This window comes from Nicotiana tabacum, chromosome 4, assembly GCF_000715075.1.
Source record: "Nicotiana tabacum cultivar K326 chromosome 4, ASM71507v2, whole genome shotgun sequence".
In the NCBI taxonomy this organism is placed as follows: Eukaryota; Viridiplantae; Streptophyta; class Magnoliopsida; order Solanales; family Solanaceae; genus Nicotiana; species Nicotiana tabacum.
Window position 1 is genome coordinate 149,379,555 of NC_134083.1, and position 19,570 is coordinate 149,399,124.

A 19,570-nucleotide genomic window follows, 5' to 3' on the forward strand; every position below is an offset into this window, starting at 1 on the left:
ATCCTATGAGAAGCTATGCAACCATCACTAGAAGAGAAACCAATTACCTCCAAGCAGGTTGCAATGTCATACCCATATAAATGAGAATCACAAGTCAGAATCAATCCCTCATATAGTATTGCAAAAACTTGATTCTGTTACTCACTTACTTGGTTGTTTAGCTTCTATATTTCCATTGAATTTTATGAAGTGTATTGAAATTAAGAAGAAACTTAGGTGAAAGCATAAATTTAAAAAGTCTAAATTATAATTTGGCACCATCAATGCATGTGGTAGACATTAAGGTGCCGTTTGGTTCGAGTATAAGTACTATAATAATACCTGCATAAAATCTTGTACTAAATTGTGTATATTGTTTGGATGCTTATTTTATACTAGCACAAAATTCAACATAACTTATACTACCATGTTTGGTTGTTTTTTTCCTTGTTGGAATAAATAATACTTGTATAAATTGTACATGAATGTATGTGTTATTTTATATGGGAAAAGATGAAATAACGATACATGTATTAAGTTATACGGAGATTAAAATAACAAAATTACCCTCACCATTTCATACTTGAAATCTTTTCTTTTCTAAAGCCTAATGTGTAGATCACTTCTGCTTAACGCTTAGAAACACAAAGTGAATGCAAAATGCTTAAAAATCGATAACAAGAGATTTGCTAAATGAGAAAGTAAAGAATAGGTATAGACTTCTAAGCATTACAACAAAATGCAAAACTATTGCATAACTCGTTACAGCAAGATGCATAATTACCGTCTAAAATTGCATAACTTGTTACAGCAACATGCAAAATGTCCCTCTTCCAACGAATTTCAATGCCATAAAACAGGTATAGGCTTCTTCCATATCATTATTACTAGACTGCCCTTGCCCCTGCTAAGCACGGGAATATGTTGGTGGTGTATCTTTGAAATCTTTTTTTCAAAATGATGAAACAACAGAAGAGATCCGAGCTTTGATTTGCCTGCCTCGTGGATAAAACTAATGAAACAATTAATACTGTAGTGCATATACATTTGATATGAGAAGCCAGAAGTGCAAATTTCATGAACATGCTCTAAAGGAAAATAGCTTTACACTCGGGTATAGAGGAGGAGCCTTAACCAAGGTGACAGAAAATCACTCCAAAGCAGCGTTCAACTTCCATCCATATCTGGAATGCAAGACGCTTTACTAAAGAGAAATATGAGATAAAATTTGACAGATCTCACAGAGGCACTGTCCAATCTTCTCATGCTCACCGGCGTTAAAACTTAATTAGAGGATAAATTCCTATTCCTGCCTTTGCCATGGTGAATCTTCTCGAAGCTTTTGGCAATTACATCTTTCACTCCCTACCACAGGGTTTACATCATTACAATATGCTACAGAGAAGAAACATAAAGAAATCAATAAAATTTCCAGTAGCAATGTAACTAACCAGAATATGGGACCCTAGGCAGCCTAAGTCTTGGGAACTTTCACTTCCATGCTCACTCCAGCTAAGATCATGGTGTCTTGTCCAGCAAACTTGTATTCCTGAAAGCATCATTCATTTAAGTAGTGTTAACAGAAAATAAGCTCTGAAGCATCTAGTACTTTGATGTTACAGATTTTGAATTGTATAAAAGACACCTTTTTTTGTAAGATGAAATGTATAAAAGGAACTCTTTCTCAATGTCAAAGATCTGAAAAGAAAGACTTGCAAACCAAAAGCGGAATGTAACACTGCAGCATCAACAAATACAGAGAGTTTCTCCCGTAGAAATGTGAATTGGTATTTGGCCAACTTCCCCTTTTAAAAGCCTGTTTACCGGGCAAATGTTTGTATAAAGTACCTAGCCATAATGTCATCATTGCCACAACAACTACCATATGAGTTGAAGTCCTAGCTATCAACCACCTGCTGATAAATAAGGTACCTAGCAGGACTATCTTTGTGAATGCTTCCAGCTAGTGATACGATCACAAAAGTTTAGCAAGCAGTAGGCATTGTTCACCTTATGGGACCCTAGATGCCTCTATCTAAATCCAAAAGAACTTGTGGAAAGTATGCAAATTCTCCACTGACTTGCCAGGTATAAGCATCTCAAATTGATATTTGGAAAAACGAAGTCCCATTAGAATGACAATTAAGGTTTTCTTCTAAATCAATTAAAATATACTATAATGCGATATATCTCGTGCCTTCTTTTGCCCAATTGATTAGATATCTTTGGCAAAGGTCTAATTAGTATCTAATGGAGTACCACTATAAAGAGAAAAAGACTTCTCATCTCCATGGAATTATTAGAGGAAACAATTTTAGCCTTTAGGCCGCATACAAAAGAAATACTGCATGGACAAACTTGCAACACCCCTGCCTTGATCTTGATCATAGAATAAGACCAGTACATAGAGCAAAACCACTGCACTCCATCAATTCTCTCTTGCATAATAGACATCACGTTTATGAAGACGGACATACTATACCAATCAGAAGCCATCAAAGCTAAGGTTCAAAGTATAAACTAAAACAATTATCTACAAGAGTCCAGTCGTATCAATCTCTCCCGAGTTTTTAGCCCATTACATTTAATCGGTAACTTCAAGTTCTATAAATATTAATTCAATAAGATTATTCATTTTCGTCATTTCTCATGATTAATCAAACAAAATATGAATAATAAAAATACATATTTAGATCAAGATCGCATTTCATGATTAAAAGAAGAATTAGAAAAACTATACATGAATTAAAATAAAAAATCATATAAAAGAACACTAATTCCACAAAAAGACATATTATCCCCAAAAAATGAATTATATGTTCTACAAAGCAACGGTTGTAGAAATTCAATGAAGGCTGAAGAAACTAATGATATCCAGTAAGTTCAAACTCGAATAATCAAATTAGTTTGCACTTTACCAAAATAAAAAATAAAAAATATAATCACTATAAAGCTTTTCGACCACATTAATGTTTATCAGTAAGGCATAGAGCATGGCTGGACCATTATGTCGATAGTTTTAATGCTTGACCAACCTACAAATAGACACCACTATCATATAATGGAGGTTGTGATGACTTCAACTTATCTCTATAGGGGAACGAAACATATTCAAGTGATCTCCTCAATTCTTTTGAGGTGACATAGCAGGGATATGACAGACAAATACTTTTAAATGTTTCTACTAACTTAGATAATAATTTTCCTTCTATTTCTTCTTTGCCCTTTTGTGTGAGGGTGCTTCCTTCTTGTGAATTGTTATTGCTAACAGGTAGTTAGCTGCAAACTATTTTCGGAAATTGAGAATCAAAACCATGCTCATCTTCTAATGGAAGGTCGTTCATACTTGAGAGACTCAAGCTCTGAAACTATAACTATTCATGGCGGAATGACCTAATAAACAGCTCAAAGCTCAAATTAATTCATAAATACTATGTCAAATGCTGATCGAAAGCTTAAATCCAAGTTTAGCTCAATGCTGAACCCTTAAACAAAAGTACTGTTGTTTATTTCTTTGCAGGCAACAACCACAAAAGAAACAAAAAAAAACTTGAAGACATTTATACCATTCATATAGAGAAGTAATATTCTACATCCATTTAGAACACAGGACGATTCAAGAGAAACTTAGTAGTAGCTAATTGGTCTTGACTTCTTGATAGTTAGGTTATTTTCATTAAGTTGACAGAATATGGTGCTTAAAAATAAATCAATATTTATGGTTTAACTCATTAAAGGCAAGGTATGACAATTGACTACAGCTCACTAATTTTACTATGGCTGCCACCTTCTTCAACATGTTTTCAGTTGGATCATGAGAGTTCTCAAAAGTCTTGGTAAAAGCTTGCCATATTTCACCGTGCTTCGATCGTAAAACAACACCCAAATTAATTCGTAACTGCATAATAACATGGGGATCATGATCGCATTTCTTTATATCTAACATTTTCTGTTAACACATAGCTAGACAATATTGCAATAGAAATAAAATAGAAGCAAATGGAATTTATTTCAAAAAAAACAATTCTTTAACACAACAACATATAACATTGTTTACTAATATTGTTTAGTAGTAAGTAATAAATAATACTATACCTTTTGGTTGCGAAATATTGTGTAAGTTGTAGAACTCCTGTGTGACAAAGGAAAAGAAATTAAAAATTGATTAGTTGCTTTAGGCATATTGTCAAACACCTTAGCTATAGTATGCACAGCGTTGTATTAGAGTATGCACCTCTGCAGAGAATATTCGTAAGAGGCATTTGAACAAATAATGCATATATAGAATTTTCAAAGGACATGAAGAAAGAACGGGAAAAAAAAACCTCAGGGGTTGGCCTGGTGGCAATTGACTTGAGCCTTGGGGTTTGCTCCCTTTCAAGGTCTCAAGTTCGAAACCCACTGGGTGCAAACAATTTCTGAGGGCCATCGGACTGGGTAAAACCTGAATTAACCGTGGTGCACTTGCAGGAAACTCCTTGCCGAAGGCCTGTGCACCCCCGGGATTAGTCGGGGCTCAAAGAGACTTGGACACCCGGTGCAAATCAAAAAAAAAGAACGGAAAAAAAAAAAAAAAAAAAAAGTATCATGCATCAAAAAATACAAAATGGTACACTTGTAATTGAGAAGAAAAAGAACAAAAAGGCACAATCCGTAGAGAATTTCATAAGCGAAATGAAGATTTCTAAATCAGTAATCTCTATGACAAAGAGAATCAAACTTTTACTTACTAAGTTGTATCGCATCAGGAGGAACAAAATATAGGCAAAAGACTACAAAGAATATGATTTACAACTACTGAAATCCATGCACAACACCTTAGTAAAATCGCCGGTGAGCGAGAGGGAAAGGGGTTCAGTATACATTTTTAGATGGTAAAATACGGTACGCGTGTTTTATCAAGAGGAAAACAGTATACGTGTTACGGAACAGTGCAGTGCAGTATATTTACCCCTGAATAGATTCGTAGTTTCAAAATTGTCGTGTTCTTCCCAGGTTTACAACACAATTTAATTTGCTTTTCACACGATTCTTTGGTGCAGTGTTCTTCCACTCCAACTCACTTATATATAGTAGTAAAGTAATTTGACAATATTTAGCAATGAAATAAATAGTATTAAGACAAGAAAATAACTGTTGGATGAAGAACCTGACCAGTACTTAATTGAATTCAAGCAAACTTAATTCTTTTCCAGTTTTTCAAGAAACTTGTGACAATTTTGTTCTTCCCTAATAGTTTTAAGTGAGATTAACCAAACTTTTTTTTTTTTCAAAAAGAAGAAGATTAACTAAAGCTAAGGAAAGAAAATATACAAAACTAAAGTAGTTCAATGTTATAAATAGTAAACAAACATATTTATAGAAAAAAGAAGACACATTAAATTGTATAATGTATACTAATTTTTAAAACGACAAACCAAACGTTCAACAAGAAATAATATTTACATTGTAATCCATGCACTATTAATCCCTACGTAACTAATACCTACATAACTAATCCCTACATAACTAATACATGCATAACTAATTCATGCATAACTGATTCTTGCATAACTAATCCATGTATAACTAATCCCTGCATAACTTATGTTCGAACCAAACGATCCCAAAGGTTTAGAACTATGCTCCATCGATGCAATTTTTAAGAAATATGCTCCATCGGTGTCTTACTTGTAGTGTCAATAAAAAGGACAAATAAAAAAAAGAAAAATATAAGGCAAAATCACTTCCTTATAAAACTGTATTTTTCTGGAGAGAATGTAGTAGTCAAATGTTCTTTTACTGAGTACAATCTAAGATATGCAACTAGACGTCTATACTCCAGCTACTTTTATTAACATATATTACTTATCAAAGCAATTAACTAGTATCAAACAGTAACAATTTTCTTTAATTTATAAAATTGCTTAATGAAAATTTACTCATTCTCCACAAAAAAACAAAAAAGATGAAAACAATTAGATATTTACACTATGCATGTCAACCGCTACTTCACCAGAGCATATCTCAAAATAGAAACAAATACATTGTCGTTAAGAAAACATAGTCGAAGTGTCAAGCTTCTATCCAGAGGCGGTTTCGGCAAACCAAATAGTTTTGACCAAAATCCTGTATTTGTGTTAAGAAACTCACAGAATATGTATAAATTGTTTAACCAGAATCCAATAAACCGCTTTTTTTAGAATTCAGAACCTATAAACTCAAAATTCTGGATCCACAGCTGCTTCTACCCACATACATACTTTACCTTTGCCTGTGGCACCAGCAAGTGTTCCAACCATATAAGGATGAGCAGCCAAATATTACGGAACAGTAGGCATATCATCACTTTGCAAAGTACACACAACCTTCTTCTCAACCGTAGAAATGATATCGACTCCATTTTTGTCATCATCAATCTTCTTTTCAACGTTATTAATATTGTCATCAATCACCTCTACTTTTTTGAGCTTTCCTTTTTCTTTTATGCTTCTGCTTTTCCTGAATCTTGCCAATGTACTCATATGAGTCATCCCAGCCCCAGATTCCTCTGTTCCAAAAGTGGATTAGATATTTTACAAGAAAATGGCTCTTTAAAAATGTAAACCCAGTTTTCTTGTGAACTTGAAAAGAATTTATGTTACCTTAATGTGGAAATATATTCACCATTTAGGTTGTTGTCGGGTATCAGGAACTTCTCCTCATTGTTTTCTCCTCCAAATAGACCAATAGTATTTTCCAAGCTGTGTTAAACTTGAAATTACCAACGTAACTACTGATCAAGGAGATACCAAACAGTTGATAGAATCAAAACAGACATTCAAGTTTCTCAAGAAAAGTAAGCAGAAGAACAAAACTGATAAGAGTGGTTTGATGCTTTTACTATGAAGACCTTTCCTCTTAAAATTTCCTACAAAAACATCTTCACAAGAATATATACTTTCTAAAAGCATTAACAATATTCTTTTGAAGCATTTCACTATCAAATATTTGTTTTGAAAGTACTTCTACGATTTGAAGTAATTTTGATATCTAAATTCACTGAATTATCAAATTTCATATGACATACTAGTGAAGTTGAACATTTGATTTTTATTTCCTAAAAACAGCTTTTATTCCCTCTTTTCTGTCAAATTCTTAAAGCATTTCCTGTATGTAGGAAATTAGGAATCAAAGGGGCTTCACTAGTAGCACAAACCTTGTTGTTGCAAGAAAACTCCCAAAAGGTGTAAAGCACGCGGAATGAATTGGACCGCCATGTCTAATAGTTGTCAATGATTTTGGTTGATCTCTACTAATACTCCTCAAGTCCCACACAGAGAAAGTCCTATCTACCAAGCTTGTAACTACAATATTAGGATCATCTGGCATGCAATGTATCGTATTGATTCTCTCTTCGCGCAATCCCCATAATGATAATAGTGTGCTAGCCCTTAAATCAAATATTTTTAACACTCCACAACTTCGTCACCAAAATATAAACAGTTTACGTCCTCTACTCGATGACATGTGGAATATATTGCATAAATATCCTGATATACCTCTTTGAAAGCCTCCTTTTCAGCATCGAGCAACGTAATACGTTGATCATAACTTGAAGTAAATATCTGCAAGTACATATGCAAGAAAAAATGTTGGATGTCGAACTAATTAACTACTATGATCAATAACCACACTAGAGACATGAAGATGATGTTATATATGAAAATTGAAATAGCTCATATGCTGTACATGAATAGCTTTTCATTTTCATTGTCAGTTCTCACATATTTTGGGTATTAGTTAGATTATTATTACAATAGTCATCACAATTTTTTAAAGTCCTAAAAAAAAATTAAAGAGGAAAAGTAATATCAAACTTCAAAGGCTTTATGCCAAGCATTACTATGAAATTATGTCACTAAAAAAACAGGAATTAGCTATGAAAATTATCGCTAATCTATCACTAAATAGCCTGTAGCTAATAAGATTTTTTGATCATCCGTCACTAAATAGGATTAGCACCCCATTCTTTAGTTTAGCAACTGAATTTGTCGGTCGCTAATTCCTATTTTTTTTTTGTACTTTCCACTTCACTATTCTGATCAGCCAGCTAAGATAATGCAGCAACAATTCAACTTCCTACAAGGCGACTACTTATGTGTAAATATACAGATAGTTCCCGCATATATTTCATTTCTAACAGGCATAGTGCAATTCTTTTTCTTTCTTTTGGGTACTTACAAAAACACTATAAAGTTAAAGCTTGTTCGCACCAATTACTAGTTAGTAGAGAAATCTGAAGATTAATATAATCCGACAGACAATAGTATGAATCTTAATTAAGTACTCATAAAAATAGAAAAGCAAAACAGAGTTATCACCTTCAACAGGGAGAATGGCTCAATTGAAATTCCAGATATTTTGGAATGGTGAGGTTGAAACAGATAAATTCCAATGTCCCCGTTCTCCTCTTCAAAATCCACGTTCCATAGCCCAAAATAGCCAAGCTCATCGCCTACAACAATTACTTTCATATTCGCTGCGGAAGAAACTTCACAGCTGAAATGGCACCTTTCACTATTTGTGTTCTTCCATTGGGGTTCAACTCTAACCTTTCCAGATCAACTTGCCGATCAGTAAGTGTTGTATCCAATAGCGGATCATTTCTTCTCAAACTTCTTATTGTTTTAACCATAACATCGCACGAAAACTCCTCACAAGTAGAAGACTTTTTAGATAATTTCCTTGCGTCAATTTTATCACTGAGGCCATCACTCAATTTTGGTGGCATTCCTTGACTTCTACGAGATATGCGGCGAATAATACTTGTCACTTCAACTTCATCTCTACAATCGAATTCATCATACACATAAAATTAATCAGAACTGGAAAATGATATGCATGTCTATCTACTGGTTCGGGGTACTGAATAATTAAGAGTTTAATAGTACAACAATGCAAACAGTACCGATTGATGTTAATTATTTTGGAGAAAGAACAAGATATATAGAACCTTTTGCTTCTTTGCCGCTTGGAAGCTGCTCTTTCGTTATCTGCCATTGCTAATGATTAAGTGAACACGAGAAAAGGTCACTCAACAAACAAAGGAGAGGAGAGATGCAGGAGTTGAAAGGAGAGGAGTACTTAATATGCCGTAAAAGATCAAAAGTTTGTAGGAGAGAATACCAAAAGTCACTTGATTAATTGTCTGAATCTTAATCAGTTCCAATCATGCTTCCCAAAGAAGTTCATGAATGAATGAACATAAAGCAATTCCTCTTGGGAACAAATTAGCTCGTTACATTTATATTAAAATCCTTTTCTACTTGTTAAAGCATACAATGGAAAAGGCACTTGAACAAACTGCCTGCCAAGTTTGCCTTAACAACAGATTGAGCATAGCATATTCGTCATGCTTCCCCAGAACAATAAATGCTATGCTCAATCTGCTGTGAAGGCTGGCCTGTACAAGCACACTCTTCATCTTTCCCTAGATCCGCTGTTCAGAATTTTGAGGAATTGGGTCTTCTTCCACATTCAGATGGGAGTTGGAAACTACTTCCCCGAAGGTATTCCGAGCTTGCCTTAAACTTAGACAAACACTTCAGAAAACCACAAAAATAAGAAACAGAAGCAAAAGCTATTGAAAGCTCTATCCCCGATCAACGTGTAAATCTTTCCCATTTCCATCGTGCTTAATTTCACATATATTGTCCAGAGCTTCACCGCTAGAAAACCCTAAGGTTAGTGCAGATTAATATTATTTTATATGCTAATTTGATTTCTATTAGAGGTTTATTAACTCATTTTCCTCTCTAGTTCGATATAGGTGCTTGGAGATGTTATTGAGTCCCTTGCTGGGTCGATCTCATTTCAGAGCATACAAACTCTTCTGGAACCATTGATTACACCTCATATAAATAAACATCTAAAAAACCAGTCACCGACTAATAGCCTGTTTGGCCAAGCTTTTTTTTGGGCCAATAGTGCTTTTTTGGGCCAAAAGTGCTTTCGGCCAAAAATTGAGGTGTTTGGCCAAGCTTTTAGAAGGAAAAAAAAGTGCTTTTGAGGAGAAGCAGAAGCAGTTTTTGAGAAGCAGAAAAATTTAGCTTCTCTCCAAAAGCACTTTTATGAGAAGTACTTTTGAGAAAAATACACTAAGAAGCAATTTTCAAAAGCTTGGCCAAACACTAATTACTGCTCAAAAGTGTTTTTCAAATTAATTAGTCAAACACAAATCGATTCTCACCAAAAGTACTTTTTTGAAAAGCACTTCTCAAAATAAGCAGATTTTAGAAGCTTGGCCAAACAAGCTATAAGAAACAGCAAGTTTTACCTTATGAACTCCAACACCAAAATTCTCTTGGGTCAATATGCAAAGTCGCCAATCATGTATATATAAACATCTCCCAAAGGCAAAAACAAAGCCTTCAATTATCAAAGCAAATATCATCACAGGAGGTGAGAACTGCTTTGCTTACCGTCTAAAATGCAGCTTCAATATAGATATAAAGTCTTCAGATAAGTACCTCTGCAAAGGTTGGCAACATCGCTTTCATCCTTGAAATTCTTCACTTCAGTTGTAGCTCAAAAATGATTTGACTGAAGTAACCGCATGTAATCTTTATCATTCACATATATCAGCCAATTCAATGTCATACTGGAGCCATGAGTCTGGCGGTACTGGAGGCCTAGCCTATTTCCCAAAGCTGCATCGACAAAAGGCATGAACACAGAAACTTTTTAAGCGTTGGAATCACAACAAGGAAGTCTAAATGATGTGCATTTTCAGCAAGGACTTGTATATAACCCAAATATGGTGGAACAATGAGTCTTCCCTTTTCACCAACAGGCAAACCTCAACAACTTGTAAGGTTATAGTTTAGCAACGCCTAAGGGACAGTAGAATAGAGTGCTTAAGATATAAAGAAAATAGTTTCAGTCTATGAAAATGATTACCTTCAATGACAATGTTCATTGTTCAATACCTTTACCATTTTCTTGTCACCTGATCAAAGACAGGCAAAATAAATTTAAAGAGATATTTATGTACAGATATCAAAAGTTTTCAGATGGGGCTTACCTTGCCACTTCTTACATTCTTGAAATCATTTATACCTCTCAAGAAGAAAATTTAAAAATCAATTTTGCCTCTTCAGATTCATCTTTGCACTATCCACTTTCCTCCTCCTCGTTGTAGTTTATTCTCTGCTATAACAAAATCTACCAGATCCTTCTTTTCATTTCCTGCTTAGAATGTAACCTGACCATTCTTTTTTGACGGAACCAAGGAGGTGGATTATTGATGCAAATCAAAAGAAAGCAACTCAACCTTGATTTGGGTTCTTCTAATATTCTCCACTCTTAATGAAAGTATAAAGTTTAGGCAAATTCAATTATTGACGTCTGTCCTTTATTCTTCTTTTGATTGTTTTCAGGCTTGAGAACTTAAACTCTCTTATCTCGTGGATACTGGTCATTGTTCAGAAGGCTTCTTATAGTCTGTCCATTAAGAATTTAAGATGTATTGCACTGCTATGATTTATGTGATCATTCTGGTTATCCTGTGTCTATGAACTCACAGGAAGCAAAAAAAGGTATTAACCAAAAGGATGTTCTACAAATTAAGGGCCAAAAACGAAGAATATAACAACCTAGAATGACAAAAACGGACAAAAACTTCCAAAAAGAAACGGCACAACAAAATGAAACGAAGAACAGAAGGAAAAGGACCAGCATAGTAATCTACCCGAGTATAAGTTACTCTCAGCTGACAGGATTTACAACATTTCATATCATTACCCTCCCTTAACTTCGAGCGGGAAAGGGATGATAGTGATAAAAGTATTTCAGTGCAAAGGTTACCACAATAATGAGGACCAATATTGGCAAGAACAAGCATCAGTCGAAATGGGAGTTGGCTTATAGTAATTCTAGTCAAGGAATGAGTCATCCCCAGAGAAATAATGAAAGCGATAAATTGAACCAAATTTACCAGACAGACAGTGCTTTGAAAAGCCTTACCTTTCTTTTGTCCCTACTGGTGGAACCATTCTTGCAAACATCTAGCAGATAATTAAAGCTCTAAGTCAATGAGAACTCCACTTGTTCATCATGGCACAAATAGTGCACAGCGAGAGGAAACAAAAGATGAATGTTGGATAATATGGATGGTTAAGGATTGCTGTAAGAGGATAATCTTGACAAGTGCAAATAAAAGGAACCTTTTCTGTAAGCTTCAAATCCCCCATAGTACCTTTTCAAGATCTGATGGTATGAACATATCTATGTGCCTTTAACTCACACAAACAATGCCCAATCAAATATACCAAGACAACAAAAGTGCATCACAGTCATTGTATCAAAATAAGAGCATTTAGTAAAAGCTCAAACAGAACGTGACTAACAATTTAAAAATTGTTATTTGAGTTCAGGAGCAAAACACATTCATTTGCTATAGAAGTAAATGAACGCGCCCTAATCTAATAAGACTTACTTCAGAAACATACAGAATCTCCAGAATTTATTTGCAAACATAAGTAAATACAAGCCTTTAGTGTATGGATGATGTGAATGTTCCTGTCTCCTTAGAACTCGACGATATAATACAAGACTATAGAACAGAAGGTAAGGTCGTATGAGGTGCACATTCCTGATGCTTCAAAAGACCACCAAGATCCAAACTCTAAGGAACCAATATCCTAAAGGTTCCAAACCTTCCAAAAGTGATAGGTATGTGTTGCTTCTTGACATGAAAGCTCCACAAGCACACAATTAGGGATATCCTAGTTTCCTTATATATAGTTGGCCAAATACATAAAAGCCAGGAAGAGACTATATCTTTTTTCAGCTGAGAAGTTGAATGATGTTGTGGTACATACTAAGATATGATATGCTATGCACATGGATTTCTTCCTGCTAACATTCTTACAACTATTTTTCGTTTACTCTTAAATCAAGCTCTTTCTGACTACAAGTATCATAAGTTCTACAAACTTGATATTTCTACTATCTAATTCCATGATGGGAGGGAAGGGAGATTGGTAGAGTCAAATCACATAACTGTCCGGGGATACACCAATCATCGACTACGTATAGATCTATCACATGCTTTAAAAACAAGAAGTGAATCTTCAAATCTGAATAAGTTGGTTCACTATCAAAAGATAGGCAACCAGGCCATTGACACTCTGCGTCTTAAAAGTTGATATGCTGCGACGAAATATCTAATAATCTACTCAAGTAGGTTAGTTGATGCATTTCATATAAACAATAGGCTCATGAACCAATATATACCTATATTAACTGTTCAGAAGAATGAGAAGTTCTTCCAACTATTAGAAATATCTACTGCAAACGCAGTATCACTTGCAATATGGCTGATAAATTTACCAATTAACTTATAATGCAAAAGCTAAACTGACCATACCTTCTTTTAGCAAATCATAAAGAGTGACCATATCAACACCACGTAGAAAAGGTCCTTCCCACTTAATAATTGATACCATGCCTAATAGATAGAATCATAGGATTCACTAATTATCCAGAAAAGCAACAGCATGAGAAGCCAGATAAAATTATAATCAACTGTTACTTTATGTTAAGCTTGCTAATACAAACCCAATATCAGGTTTGTACTCCCAAATCCAGTACAGCTGTGAGCTACCCAAATAGAACAGGTTAGTTTTGGTTGGAGATTCAATCCTTATATCAGAAAAACCAGATCCCCAAATAACTAAAGTGCATGTTCAACCAATTAAAGAAAAATATTATTTATTAACCTAGAAATACAATTGAGTACTAACTAGTAATAAGACATCCTATAAAAAACAACACCAATTTTCGAAAATTGCAACAGATAGAAACTAATGTCTGGAGCTAAGAAACAGACAATCGAAGAATTGAGAGCATTTAGCCGCATTGGGTCCGTTGAGAATTGCGGTCCAGGAAGGAGCTTACCGCTTGACTAATATCACCTTAAACTATTTTTCAATTACATTGCTAATTCGCGCAGAGTTCATAAAGGTGTTGGTTTAGAATACACAGTAATTCAAATACATGCTTTCAAGAATCTACTCCTGAATGTGCATGTAAATAACAGTAACTTGCATGCACAGAATCAACCAAGAAAATATCTCCACACACAAAAAAAGAAAAAAAAACGTGCTCATCGTACTTCATGCTGAAGATTTGATTAGACGTAACAAAGAAAGAGAAAGAAAAAATCACAAGAAAGTAATTCTATAGAATGTCGGATGGTTTTTTTTCACTTCAAAACAAAGTCCCAAAAATTGCATTGTACAACAGCTAAAAATTAGAATCTCCACAATGCCCCTGCCCCACCCTTTGCCATCTAATATAGTAGTAAAAATTCAAAAGATGTAACTGACCCCCAAAATGTGCCACCTACTACTGAGACCTATTGTCCATAACACTATGCATCGAGCTTTTTGCTATTAACTTATAGTCCATGAATACCTTGAGACGGAGCCATATCTTAAAGTTCATGGAGGAATTCCCAGTATTTGTTAAGCATATGATCATCTGGATGTACTTGATGCCACTTGCCCGTACAAAATATTGCATATGCATCAGCTGCATACCTGGAAAGTTAAGAGAAGCAAAAGAGTTGTCAAGTCAGTTTATCTTTTTTTATGACAAGTTAAAATCCATTAGTTGTGTGCTACAGTCCAAAGCTCATTCTATATATTCCCTTACTTGCCAATACCATGCAGTTGTGTCACATGAGTCCAACTTTCTCCCAGATATTCTTGAGAGAGCTTTTGAATCATCCGTGCTCTCTTTTTATGTATTCCTAAAGATCGTATCAACTTTTCAATATCCTCCGGAGCAACCTCTGTAGCAGTCACTGCATTTGGGCAGAGTGTGAAAAACTCTGATAGGACTCTGCGAACCTATGTGCGTTGTGGGCAAGTGTTAGTAGGAATCCACATCCAACAAAAATCTCTGGGAAGCTGAAACGGAACTCAGATATTCTTTCAAATAATATTCAGTATACTTATAAGTAGAATCCTTATAAGTAGAATCCTGGGAACAAAGTTATTACACCAAATTTAAGACTCAATAACTATATAGCTCTCATGCTTCTTCAGGAGTATCTGTGCGGTTCACTTCTAGTCAACAAGCAACCAAAATGCAGAAGAAGGGGAATGCTAAGGTAATCCTATCTTCTTTCCTAAAGCTTTCAATAATGCTCATATTTTTGTGGTTTTATGCTGTTATGGTGTACATTTTTGTAGATAGGTACAACCCAGTCCTCAACTTTTCTACGTCCACATCTTATTAGTCCAAGCATCTTCTCGTCAAGATGAGTTTGACGATAGCTACTTTTCTTCCTTGTTAAACCCTAAAAAGATGTATTACGTGGGCACTGTAAAATGATTGAAAAATGAGCCAAATGATATCAAAGAGAGAGACTTTCTCTTGCTGCTCTCTTGCTTTCCCTGACAGAATTTCTTTCTTTTTTACTTTTAGGAGAAAAAAAACAGAGAAGAAAAAATATGAATATACCATATATGTCAGCAAGTGTTAACGTGGATCATGCTCATGTTCTAAACAGTAAGCTACCTTTCAACACAGCTATGTGTTTATTGTCTGCCCCATACAAAATTGCCTTATTTAGTAAGTTTAAAAACAATCTTTGATCATGAAATAAATTTCTAAGTTTGGTCAGACGGGGCAAAGCACGTTTGACAATGTTCTTCAAGGAGGACATGCTCCATATTATGTGCGGGCTATGAAATACTCCCTCTGTCCCAATTTATGGTATACTCTTTACTTTTTAATTTGTCCCAAAAAGGATGTCACTTTTCTATATTCAGAAACAATTTAACTTTAAAAACTCAATTTTACCCTTAATGAGATGATTTATAGCCACACAAATATGAAATGTCTAAGGCTAGTTTTAGACCACAAGTTTCAAAAGTCTTCATTTCTTTCTTACCCTCTGTGTAAAGTCAAATTGTGCCACATAAATTGAAATGGAGAGACGAACAAACTTTGTCATGATATTTAATGCTTTTTCATTATAAATAAATTCAATTGGACAAAGTATTTAACTTACACATTGTTCATAACTAATGCAAAACAATAAAAAGATTCCCAATGATACTTCAGTTTTGATGCTTGGGCCTATCCTTGCCTATGTTCCATTATGTTGCTGGGACGGTAGTTCCCTCATGGAAAGGCATTCAGAACATCAGAAGCATTTACATTTGTCAAGTAGCTGATATTTTGACACAATAATTTTATAAATAAACTGCCTATATATCCCGTTTTTGAGAATGGAAATCTGCCTAAAATACCCTTTTTGGGTCTAAAAATTGTTTGCTTCCTAATTGTCCACTGGATGCTGCTTTCATTGTTTCTAATGTAATTATGAGGAATAAAACGTGTTAGCATGGCTTATGAGCACAACAATGCCAGAAAAGACCAAGAATACACCTTTTGTTCATGTTCCGTAACTTAATATACAGGAAACTTTATCTAGCCAGATAAACCAAACATCTCAAGAATCAGCGACGGCTTAAATTTCAGCTCATCATCTTTCAAACCATAATACCAAATAAATGTGATGCCACACAGAATTCAATCAATTCCTACAATGTGAACAAGACAATGCAAATATTTTACCTCCCTACTTCATGACAACTTTATTTACGAACAATCATAAGTTTGCTGTCTGCTTAGGAATGATTAAGAAAGGGAACAGTGGCTACAATTACCTGCAAGCCAGTGGTGCAATTTAGAAGCATACAGATAACCAACACCCTCCAAGGATCATGAGCATGGTCTTCTTGCAGGAGACTAAAATGGGATCGGGGAGGTATCCATGTGTTGTCTTCAGTCCTCCTTAAATAAGCCTTGTCTCTCTTCTGGGCAGCAGAGAGATAATTTTTCCGCTTTTTTGAGTCTGTTCCACCTCCTACCGTGCTGATCACTGCATTCTCTTTTTCACAATGTGCATTATGGAAGTAGGGAGAAACCTTTCTCCCAGTGACGCACTTCTTTGAGGACGAGTTTGCTCTATCCTTCCCTACCTTTATTTCTTCTCCTACTTCTGAGTTAGCAAAGTAAGGGGAAACCACTCGAACTTTGGCTCGTGATTTTTTGTCAGTTTTTTCATCTTTTTTCCTCACACACTTTAGAGTCCTTCCTTTCTTCATTTCGGTTTCTCCATTCTCCAAGAGACAAGGTTTCGGGTTTTTTGAGTCAGTTCCACCTCCTGCCATGATGATCACTGCATTTTCTTTTTCACGATGTGCATTAAGAAAGTAGGGAGAAACCTTTTTTCCAGTGATGCAGCTCTTTGAAGGCGAGTTTGGTCTATCCTTCCCTGCCTTTATTTCTTCTCCCACTTCTGAGTTAACAAAGTAAGGGGAAATAACTCGAACTTTGGCTTCTGACTTTTTGTTACATTTTCCATTTCTTTTCGTCACACGTTTTAGGGACCTTCCTTTCTTCATTTTAGTTTCCATGTTCTCTGAGCTCACGAAGTAGGGGGAAACAACTCGTACTTTCTGTTCAACGCATTCATCATTTACCTTGTCACAATTTGAAACACAAACTCTTTTTGTCTCAATTATTGTTTCATCCATCAGATTCTGAGATATGCAGGGTCTGCTACCTTCTTTCCCAAGAAGTGACAAATGACTCTCAGATCCAGTCATAGAGCCAGATATCGAAGCCTTTTGGATTGTTTTCATCCTATGAGAGAAAGGACTACAAACTTGTGACCCAATGGCATTCTTGTCATCTTCAGTTCTCCTTTTAACAGAACTAAAGTTTCCACTTTTGTATGCAAACTGTGAAAAGAGATCATCAATACTAGTAACTACAACATTATCACCGCGCGTTACTGGCAACGAAGCAACAGTAGTACATCCCTCATCTAAATCACCATATTGTTTAATATCCTTCTCATTAATATCTTTGCTTGTCACTTCCCACTTGGTATTAGGAGGACCATTCAGGACGGGGTTCACATCCATTTCCCTCTTATCTGGATTTGCATCTGTTTCATAAGTAGAACCAAGTCCGTTTCCTGCTCTCGCATCAGCGATACCATGTTTAGCATTTCTCTTTTTCTTCCTTTTGTTACTCTTCTGATGCATTTCCAAAGCAACCTCCACGCACTCAGTCTTGATAGGCTTCACACACAAATCAGAATTAATAGCTTCATCAGATTTACTACTTCCATTCTCCTCACAGTCAGGCACTTTCTTGAAATATGGAGAACAGCTTGCCATCTTAACTTCCTCTTCAGGACCCTTAATGTCACAATAATTCTCTCTCTGCTTCTTCCTTTTCAATTTTCTCCTCTTTATTCCTTTATTATTCCGCTCCAGAACCAGCATAACATCATTACTGATACCATCGATACATACATCCTGCATTTTATCATTACTGGTTTTTGCTTCAGTAGAAACATATTTATCACAACTCAGAGCCGTGTTCCTTTTTCTTCTCGCTTTCCTCCTCTTTTTCCCATTATTATTATGCTCCATATATACACATACATCCTGCATATCATCATTACTGATTTTTGCTTCTGTAGAAACATTATTATCACAACTCAGAGCCCTATTCTTTTTTCTTCTCCCTTTCCTCCTTTTTTTTGCTGTTGTATTTGAAAATCCGTCACATGATTGATTTACCGAGAATGCCATCCCCAATTTCTCATAATTTATCGTCTTTCTATTTTTAACTTCAATTGTTTGTCCAAAAATCGCACAGACACTCTCGGTAGGCTCCATATCTGAGTCTCTATTGTGTTATCTTTTCACCACAAAAAGTTGAAACAAAAATCAAACCCAGTTCTCAAACAAAAAACTCAGTAATTCTAAGGGAAACCCCAGAAAAAGGCTCAGAGAAGAACCTAACCTGCAAAAGTGAACACCGGCGCTTCGGACGGTGGAATTAGGCGCCAAAATCGAAGTGGGTTAGAATATTCTAGCGCTTCTCTGATTTTTCTTTTTTCCTAATATATCAAAAGAAAACATTTTTATCGGACGTCCCCGAAGGGACCAAAAGAAAACATTAGTTCATGAAATTATAATCTCTAATTCTTAAAAAACACTTTCAGCTTCCCGAGGCTCATTGTTTAAAGTTCCTATATGGGAACTGGGTTTGATTTTTATATGGGTGTGTACGGGTAAAACCGAGCTCGGTATTCGATCTAATTTGAAAAACGGAGGGTCAAGGTCGGTACATCTGTAATAGGGTAAAAATCAAAATCCGAGGTTCGATCTGACATCCAACATGGTCAGCCGAAGGCGGAATATAATATTCAAGATCGGACCCAAAGCATCATCAAAACTAGCCATCGAAATTATCATATTTGCCCTCGAGTCTACCGAAGGCGTAATCGATCCTGTTTCTAACGATCTCGGAGAAAGCTCTGCCAACTCATCCGACAAGGGTATGTGATTCTTGCCATTAACCGATCATTATGGCGGAAATCACGGAATTAGTCAAAAAAGGAATCAACGATCTTCAAAATTAAGGACTTATATTTTTTATAGTACAATTAAATAATACCCTAAGGGATAGGTCTCCATCAATATATAAAGGAGACTCGACAACCCATTAAGGACATTGTAACGTATGC

The 19,570-nt window shown here is 35.3% G+C and overlaps 2 protein-coding genes across 4 annotated transcripts; both read right to left on the reverse strand.

Annotated features, from left to right (window-relative positions):
• Nucleotides 1-916: 916 nt before the first annotated feature.
• Nucleotides 917-14,063, reverse strand: LOC107760014 (uncharacterized). 3 transcript variants are annotated; one of them, XR_012709014.1, is made up of 8 exons: nt 10,900-14,063; nt 8,322-10,649; nt 7,500-7,565; nt 6,603-6,701; nt 6,227-6,508; nt 4,075-4,111; nt 1,431-1,528; nt 917-1,344 (listed from the first exon to the last, which is right to left on the reverse strand). XR_012709014.1 is itself a non-coding variant. In XM_075252590.1 (8 exons), the coding sequence occupies exons 5-8, from the start codon at nt 6,404-6,406 to the stop codon at nt 1,264-1,266; spliced, it is 396 nt and encodes a 131-aa protein (XP_075108691.1). In that variant the 5' UTR covers nt 6,407-6,508; nt 6,603-6,733; nt 7,157-7,565; nt 8,322-10,649; nt 10,900-14,063; the 3' UTR covers nt 917-1,263. The 3 variants fall into 3 exon arrangements, 2 of the variants coding, with proteins under 2 accessions (XP_075108691.1, XP_075108690.1); XM_075252590.1 differs by having other exon boundaries at nt 6,603-6,733; nt 7,157-7,565; XM_075252589.1 differs by having other exon boundaries at nt 917-1,163; nt 1,252-1,344; nt 6,603-7,565.
• Nucleotides 14,064-14,179: 116 nt separating this feature from the next.
• LOC142180380 (uncharacterized) lies at nt 14,180-19,042 on the reverse strand. The gene is made up of 4 exons (XM_075252588.1): nt 18,844-19,042; nt 16,686-18,738; nt 14,659-14,855; nt 14,180-14,543 (listed from the first exon to the last, which is right to left on the reverse strand). Exons 2-4 carry the CDS (start codon nt 18,714-18,716, stop codon nt 14,438-14,440), a joined length of 2,334 nt encoding a protein of 777 aa, XP_075108689.1. The 5' UTR covers nt 18,717-18,738; nt 18,844-19,042; the 3' UTR covers nt 14,180-14,437.
• Nucleotides 19,043-19,570: the final 528 nt, after the last annotated feature.